Source organism: Anneissia japonica, unplaced genomic scaffold (assembly GCF_011630105.1).
Source record: "Anneissia japonica isolate Jap-2015-1 unplaced genomic scaffold, ASM1163010v1 scaffold288015_len651517_cov191, whole genome shotgun sequence".
Classification (NCBI taxonomy): Eukaryota; Metazoa; Echinodermata; class Crinoidea; order Comatulida; family Comatulidae; genus Anneissia; species Anneissia japonica.
This window is the reverse complement of record NW_022751954.1, coordinates 408,536-417,503: the sequence shown is the minus strand read 5'-3', so window position 1 is coordinate 417,503 and position 8,968 is coordinate 408,536. Positions and strand designations below refer to the sequence as shown.

The 8,968-nt window shown below is 33.8% G+C and overlaps 1 protein-coding gene across 1 annotated transcript in view; it reads left to right on the top strand.

Moving 5' to 3' along the window:
* Positions 1 to 1,749: 1,749 nt before the first annotated feature.
* The window catches only part of LOC117121996 (serine/threonine-protein kinase RIO3-like), a 14,074-nt gene continuing 6,855 nt past the window's right edge, over positions 1,750 to 8,968 (top strand). The window contains exons 1-7 of the mRNA XM_033267464.1: positions 1,750 to 1,906; positions 3,712 to 3,974; positions 4,796 to 4,953; positions 5,392 to 5,487; positions 5,950 to 6,065; positions 7,745 to 7,888; positions 8,143 to 8,270. Coding sequence (XP_033123355.1) covers positions 3,787 to 3,974; positions 4,796 to 4,953; positions 5,392 to 5,487; positions 5,950 to 6,065; positions 7,745 to 7,888; positions 8,143 to 8,270 — 830 coding nt within the window. The 5' untranslated portion in view covers positions 1,750 to 1,906; positions 3,712 to 3,786. The remainder of the gene's footprint in view (positions 1,907 to 3,711; positions 3,975 to 4,795; positions 4,954 to 5,391; positions 5,488 to 5,949; positions 6,066 to 7,744; positions 7,889 to 8,142; positions 8,271 to 8,968) is intronic.

Below are 8,968 nucleotides of genomic sequence, written 5' to 3'. Positions count from 1 at the left end.
TCAAAACATTTAACTGTTCCCTGGTTATCAAAAATAAGCATAAATAGCCACATTTCCGAAAGAGGACGCTATAGCATAAAGACTAATAAAGTACTCTTTCCGTGCAATCAACAATCCTGGTTTAGGAATAGCGTTCACCCGCTTCTCGTTGTTCTTGTCTTCTAAAACGCACAAACTGTATTCCTACGACGCAAAATCTGGTAGCCATTGATGAGACACAAAATTTCCTATCTTTATGTCTTTTGTCAAAGAAATAGCTTTCAGCACATGTTATCGTATACAAAAGAGCAACAATCATAAATATTTCAAATTAATTTGTCCCGAAAAAACGAGAGTCTATTATCTCAAATGAAAATAGCAATTAATGAAAACCATAAAAAATGTTTCTTGTTTGTTAATTGTAGTAATGTCATTGTGATTGTTATAGCCGATAGGCCATGTCTTTCTATTAATGTATTATTGTTATTGTTACTGTTGCAGTGTTGCTGATGTATGCACAATCAGTGGCGTAACGATGGGACAGAGGACCCTATGGCTTTCTGAAACTGGGGACCCTTTTTGGGTCCCGGTCGCCAATTCCATCGCGGGATTTTAGATACGCTCGTTTTTTAAAATAATTTTTGCATTGTTATTCTAAATGTTTTAACGACAACTAAATGGTATAGGCCTAATATCAGTGGCGGATCCATGTACTTGAAATAAACTGACCAGGCAGAAAGAGACTTGTCAGTTTCTGAGAGTCTATACCACCTCAGCCTTAGCCCATTTTAATTTTTTTTTTTTTTGACAAATTTGGTGGTGTCTGTTCCGGGCCGACAGGACCCCCTCCGTAATCCACCACTAGATATAATATGATATATGCCCCGGACAGTAGATCAGAGACACATAATGTTGTTATGTATCAAAGTCCTTTTTGTCAGGGTGCTGGATCGAGGAATGTGTGGGCCCCTTTGTCGGGCCCCTAGGGGTCACGGGAGACCTGCAGACCGCCGCATTAGAGCGCATAGGGGCTACACCACTGTGCACAATGATTATTCCTAATGTTACTACTGTCGTATTATCAAGGTATTGTTGTCCTTGCCATTAGTTGCTATTACCCTACTACTACTACAATTATCAACGGAATATGCTTATAAAAAGAAGAAAAATATCTTAATGTTCGTTTTAAACATGTTTTCTATAAAATTCATCTTTAATAGTAGTCAATTTCATATCTTAATATTCATAAAAAGATAAAGAATGGGGAAATTGATGAAGGCTATAATTCATAAAGGAGGAGGAAAGGAGAGGAAACAGCAATGAGTTTTTGTTACAAATCATTATTACACTGTATTTATTTATTGACCATCAAAATAGGCCTACATAATAGGGCCTATACAGAATAGTCATTGTATAACAATACTATCATAATGAATTTGTCAAACAGTGCATATTTATTTTTAATTACAGATAGACGGTTATTGTATGTATTTTGTACATGCTCATTTTTTCATTACATACATAGATGTTTTTATACGGTATTTTGCAGACAGCTCTTTACACTGGCCAGGGCCTATGATGACACGGTACGGCCCCAGTACATTAACCTATATGAACAAAAGAACGATTTCTAAGTGCATATTAGAACTCAATACATTTTCTTCCATTTTTATGGTCAATCTCTGTGATGATTTTCAATATAGGCAAATAACTATACAGTAGTGTACTTTACTGCCAGGTAACGCGTTGTAAACAGCAGTGGACGCAACATTTTGAGAATAGCAGTGACGTAAATTCAAAACAAGAATTTGTGATTCAGGAAAAAGTGTCCACCTAGCGTGCGATTACGTGTGATTGTGCAAGATACATTTGGTTCGTTAATATACTTGGACCGTGAAAAAACATTTATTTTTACCGATAATTTAGAGTAAGTAACGTATTTTTATTGCACTGGTTTGTTAAGTAGCAATTTCTGTTAAATCTGTTGCAATTATAACACTCCAGGCCTATCAGTTCTCTACGAATTATATTACTATCGTCACTGCATGCTGTTGTTTGTAGTGCTAGGCTAGGCCTATCCTATCTATGCCTGGTTAGCCTAGGGTAGCTTGTTGGATTGGGAAGAGTCGCATTCCTCGGGCTGCAAGTTGCGAAACAGATTGGCTAAGGCCTAGGCCGAGATTCGTGTAAGCCTAGCCTAAAGATGGCCATAAAAAATATATCCAGGCCTAGTAAGTCTAGTAGTCTAGAAGGTCTATTGTTGATATAATTTTATTTAGAATTATAGGCCTTTATTTAATATTACTAAAGTATTTGTATCTACTAGGCTAGGCCTAGTACTAGCTAGGCCTAGGCTCTAGGCCTTTTGCTAGTAGTATGTAGGCCCTATATAAAGAGTCCTGTAGTAACTTTGAGGATTAATAATAATAATAAGAAGAAGAGGCATCATCTTCCACCATCCCATGTGGCCCTCTTTTAGGCAAAAATCCATCCTTGCAAATTACCGGTAAAAGCCTACACTTCTGCTGGTACTGGTACTGGTATTGGGTATTTATGTTGCGCCTTTCCCTTGCGTTTATGAAGCGCAAACACAATCTGCGCAAATTGTGCAAAAAATTTAGTTTTGGTATGTATCTCAATACAAATTCAAAAGAAAATTTATTTACTTCCTTGAAATGTAAATATAATGAAAAGTAAGTTATACAGTAGAGAATATAATATTGCAGAATATAAAAAACAATTGGCATACAATGTAATAATTATACAAATTCAGCGATAATAATATTAAATAACTTTTATAATGCGAAGGGAAGAAGGCAAATGCCCGAGAAGGTTGCAATAACCTTGTGTAGGGCCAGCCTGGAAACAGAAATGGAGCAAACAAAATAATAATTAAATAAATATATAGAAATTTTAAAAATGGATAAAAGTATAGTAAAACGAAACAAGAAGCAACAGAGATAGAAAACACATGAAACACAGACAAGACGACAGATCACAAGAAATTGAACCAGAAAGTCGATTGAAAACGGATGGGAAGAAATGATTAGGAGAATTATTGATAATTGGCAATAAGGTGTTTTTTTAAATTTTAATTGAAAATTGTTTTATTGAATGTGAATTAACAATTGAGAGAGGTCTATCGTTCCATAACTTAGGACCAGAAAATCGAATGTTAAATTGAAAGTAATTTGTCCTATAATTTGGAATATGAATTAAAGACCTGGATCAAGTGAAATGTTCTGCAAAGAGAGATTAGACTTATGGCAAAAATAATTGGGAAGTAGAAAGAAGAGTGGGACCTCGGTGTTGTGCCAGATATAATCCTGATGGCCTTCTTTTTAAGAATTAGTTTTTTTTTTTTACGAAAATTGGATGGGTAAATTTTAGCCCAGACAATATTACAATAGCTCAGATAAGGTAAACACAAAGAGCAATAGAGAATCTGTAGTATATTTAAAGGAATAAATAAGGACAGTCTAAAAATGACACCAAGGCTTTTAGAGACTTTGTTTTCAATCTCATTAATTTGAGTCTTCCATTTAAGGGAGAAGAATACTCTACGCAGCTAACTATAAGTAATAATTGTGATTCTGCACACTTACCTAACAATCTTCTGCACAAATTTTACGTTAGTTAATTTTGTAGGTGTTCATCATTCAAATAAAATACTTTACAGTACATGGTTTAGGGCTAAGTTTAACATAATTTTATGAAAAATCTTTCTTTCAGAAACCAAATCAGACCAAAGATTAAGTGCAATATATTTAAATTTTAAAAACACCTCAGCAATACTGAAACAGAAATATGGAAGGTATAAAAAGTGAAATTGTAGTGCAGAATCCGGCAGAGAATACAGTGTTGAAAACAAGTCCATGGGGTGTGACAGCTCAACATGTTGTGCCCTGCTCATTATCAGCTGTTATGGATGAGGAACTAGCAAGAACCTACCAAAAACAAGAAGAGAATGCCATTACAACACAAACTAACAAAGAGTGAGTGTATATGCTAATTCATGTTTACTGAACCATGCAGATACGTGGGTCTCTGGTTTATTTAAAAATTTTTTTTTTGGCAAGAAAATACAAAAAGACATTAATAATAATTCAAATAATTCTGGATTTATATAACGCCTCACGTTGACACAACCTCGAGGTGCTTTACAAAATAACAAAACAAAAAAAACTACGAATTTCAAGGAAAATAATAAAGCAAAAGTTACAAGAAAACTCAAATCAGCACGAAGGAATAGTAAAAGCGGCAGGGCCACTGTCAACCAAAAACGATGTGCTATTCCATTCAAAAAATAAATCAATAAATATAAAAAAATAAATTAAAAAAAAGATAAATAATAATAACTTCAAAAGAACACAAAAATTACACAAAAACATAATTCAATAATATTATATTAATAATGTCATATAATAGAGTATTACTTAAAATATTTGTTTTTATAATATATTTAAGAAATGACATTAGGGATTTCATATTTTTAAAATAATTTGTAATTTTACTTTGAAACAAACAAGATTTGAGAAAAAAAAAATTAATAATTCCATTATTGCTGTCGTTGTGTTTTTAGCTAAAGGGCTGAAATACAGACCAAATTATCTCGGACCTCATATTATAGAAACTACCAAACAAACACAGAAGCAAAAGGTGTCAAGAATCTTGGCTACGGTCAATTGATTATGATGACCATTAAAATACAACAAATATAATCTTCGACATTTTTTTCGGAACAGAAGAATCACATAAAATTTATGTTGTTTAACCAATCATTACAACATTTTTTCTCCCAATTTTTTTGTTTCAGAGATACAGAAGCTGAGTTAAGTGAATTTTTATCAATTGAAGATGGCTTGGACACAAGCAATGACCTGCTCCTTGCACAAATGCTACAGCTAGAGTTTGATAAAGAACACGACTTGATGCTAACAAAAGAAGAAAGGCACTACAATAAGGATAGCAAAGGTTGATAATTGTTTTTAGTCATGAACCATCATTCTGTTGTAAATTTAAATATTATAGAAATTTATTGCAATCAATACAGTGACCGGAGCATCTGAAGCCAGATATGTCTTATAAGATATTACCTTTAGTCTGACTGACTGAAATCTCTTTTTATAAGCCCAGCCTAGCCATGAATACCATAACATCTTTTATCTTACATCACTACTGGCAGATTTTTCTGTTCAAACCAGTAAAATACTGAGCTTGACCAGTTTTTTTTGGGTGATGTAATGTGCATGGAGGTAACTTCCTTGTATTGTGCGCTATATAAGACTTACATAATAATAATAATTATTATTATTATATTATGTAATATAGTAGTTGTATAAACTTAATTTTATTGGATCTTCATGTGTCTATGATAAATATTGATATGATTTTAATATTGCTTTTTTCCAGTGCAAATCTTATTCAACAATTATAGAACAGTGCATCCTGCAGTTGAAGAGAGTGATGATGATTCAGACGATCTTGAGGAGTCCCTCTTCTTTCCAGGTAAAGGTTGTGGTTATGCCCTATTACAAATATGACACTGCATTCTTCACACTATAAAAGGGCTCAAAGATTACTGGACTCACAAGTGGTTCCAGTAGATCTGAATGTCTTCTGACAGAGATGTCAGTCAGTGTATATCAGAAGACAATCCCCTTCATGTGTTTAATAAATTCCTTAACACCTGAGAGTAGCTTAGCTCGGCTAAACTGGTGGTAGCCACTGTGTGTGTGCTGAACCGTGGAGATCTCTTGGTCCTCGCTTCAATTCCCATCTCTGCTCTCCTTGTATTTCAGCTTCCAGCTTAACATTCACTCAAGCATAGATGCATATAGAACCAAGCTTCAATGTCTTCCGAAAAATGAAGCAAGGAATAAAATATGAATATTGTATTGTATACAAATTTGTGTATTGTGTGAAAAACATGTATTGTGTGAAACTAATGATTTTTTTTTTCTAATGAAGCAACACCAAGTGCCTTGGCATCAAAGAAAGGCTACATCGGACAAGGCAAGAACATAACAACAAAACATGATGCAGCTACCTGTGGACGAAGAAATGCTTCCAGAGTTGTAGAACAGGTAAAAATTTTAATGATGCTGTTGTAAATCAATTTAGGGCCAATATCTGCTTTTAATAGATTTCACTAGGCAATACTCAGCAATGAGAAAACAATAATAAAAGGATTGGAAGTTGAATATAATCAGTTCAGTCACAGGTTCAGCAGTGGCTCCAGAAATTTGCCGACAGGGGAATCTAAACCAAAGGGCTGACTAGAGCTTCGGTTGAGGTCCCGGAAGAAAAATCTCGGTAGGGCTCACAGGGAGCCTTTTTTACGGCTTAGTATGGCCCAAATCGTTATTTTAGACTACGCTATTTTAAAGGTTTGGAATCAAAATAATGTTATTTGGATAGGCAAATTATTATTTTTGATCCGAGGACCTCGACAGGGGGGTCTGGAGAATTCCCCCTGCCCTGCAGACGTCACCACTGCAGAGGTTCGGTTGCTGAAAACAACCATCCACTGACCAATGTCTGAATGGGAATTTTATGATAAAGTAACAACCAAAAATTAATATTATTAATATATGTAGCCAAACCTTGGTCGTAATTTGATTTAATCTTGCTATTTGTTAGCTATGAATCTTTCACTTTCGCATTATGCATCTTAAAAGTGTATTGTCTGATAAAAGAGTTTCTCATTAGACAAGACATACTAAATTTGTTATTTAGAGATTCTTGCTTTGAAACACTGACAAAAAACCTAAGTTGAAGTTGAATTGCTCATTTTTTTAAATTATGGTATAAGTTGGTCTGAAATTTTATCCTATATACCGTATTTATTAAAATTAATGCCCTGCTTTGAATAAACGCCCTCCCCCCTCCAGAGCCTCATAAACCTCCTACCAAACCCACAAGCAATAACACATTTTTAAGCTAATTTTGTGTTGTAATTTCACATTTACAGTGAAATTAAGGGGCATTTATTTGAAGAAATACGTATCCATTAAAAAATAAATAAATAAAAACATAAAATAAACGCCTCCCACGAATAAACGCCTCTCTCGAAGAATAAACTCACTCTTAAAAACCCTTCTCAACAATACCAACAACACCTCTACTGTAGTACTGTATTAAGTAGTTTAAGTTCCATTCTTAAGTGGCAGGTTTCCCGCTGTTGGATGAGAATTTTAATAAATAAATAGGTAAATAAAAGGAAATTAACATTACTTCTAATGTTTTTAGATTTAAAAAACAAGTGTTTGTACTTTTGATTTCTTGATGTCTAGTTGAAACATGAGCAATTCAAAATTTAGTTTAGTTTTAGTTTTGTTATCCAAGGTTTTTTAGTATCCATCTAAAGGCCTGTTTATACTTGCAACAATAAAAAGTTAAAAAGCAATTGTTCATAGAGAAAATAAAAGAAATAAGAGAAGTTTTCACACTAGCACAACTCGATAACGAATTATCGTGTATACGATACAAAAATATTTTCACAAGTCTAATCAAATGATATCATAATCATAGGAAAACTACCCTGTACAGGATAAATCATCATTGAATCGTGGTAGTGTGAAACTTATTTCTTTCATTTTCTGTATGAAAAATTGCTTTTCTAGCTTTTTATCGTTATCGTTTAAGTATGAACATGCCTTTATAATGACATCAGTTGTTAGTATAACTATGCTATAACAATCATAATATCAGTTTTATACTGACCGTAAAAATATATAAAATAATATTTTTTTCTCTTTTTCAGTTCCCACCAAGTTTCCAAAGTGGAGACAGCCTTGGTATGGATATGAAACTATCAAACAGAGTTTACAATTCACTGAAAAAACACTCAAAGGCTGAAGAGAAAAAAGCACAAAAAATTGCAGATAAAAAAGAGCATTCTACAGTGGTATGTGACATAAGCTGGATCATTCTACTCTTTGTTTATTTTTATTTGTTTATATACAATGTTACTTGTTTTATTAAAATTTACATATAGTAGCATGAAGAAGGGAAATTTTAAGGACAATTGTAATATACTGTAATTAAAATTATGTGTGCTGACAATTTTTTACACTAACAGGAATCTACAAGTTGATAAGTGGGGAAAACGTACAAAATTAAAATGTTAAAATTATATTTGGTAATATATTTTATTTTAAGGAACAAGCTGTTGACCCAAAGACTCGCCTGCTACTCTACAAGCTTGTAAACAACGAAATCCTGGACAGCATCAATGGAATCATCAGCACTGGGAAAGAATCTGTTGTCATACATGCCAATGGCGGACAGTGAGTATTAGGCCAAATTGAAAAAAAAACAAAAAAAACTATACCACCATTTCTGGTTGCACCATCTTTATTATTCACAGGCCTCCTACCATGTTGTCTCCTTAAAATACCTGCAGCACCAAATTTTATCTGTACTCTATACAGCCTAACAGTTTATTTTTTGGAATTATGTTTCCCCAAAATTCCTCCGGAACATTCATGTTGCCTTGCCGGTCGTGCACTTTTTCCAGCCTTGCTTATTCGTATAAAAATTAGTACCCAGCAGGCATTGAATGTATTGGTCTGAGCACAGTGCCTTGCAGTGTATAAGAATACTGCTGCATTACTGAGGAATATGGTATGTTTACCCATTTGACAGGGGTAAAATAAGAATGTAATGCTTTCTGCAAAAAGCACTATATATGTACTTGAAGCCAGACTGACAAAGCAGTCTCAAAAATCAATGATTGTAATCAACACTATTAATAAGTAAAATTTAATTATAAATGTACATAGTGGTTGAAAGTGAACAAGGATATTTAGGTACCTGTTACAGTTGTAGAGCAGCACTAGCATGACCAATAAACCAGGAGACAGTCCCCTACTCTTTTCAAATAGTTTTTCATGCTAAAAGGACAAGGTAATAAGAGCAAAGTGCCCAAGAACAAAAGCAAGTATGGTATTCGCAGGTCTTAAACTCTAATCCCCTTACCGCATAC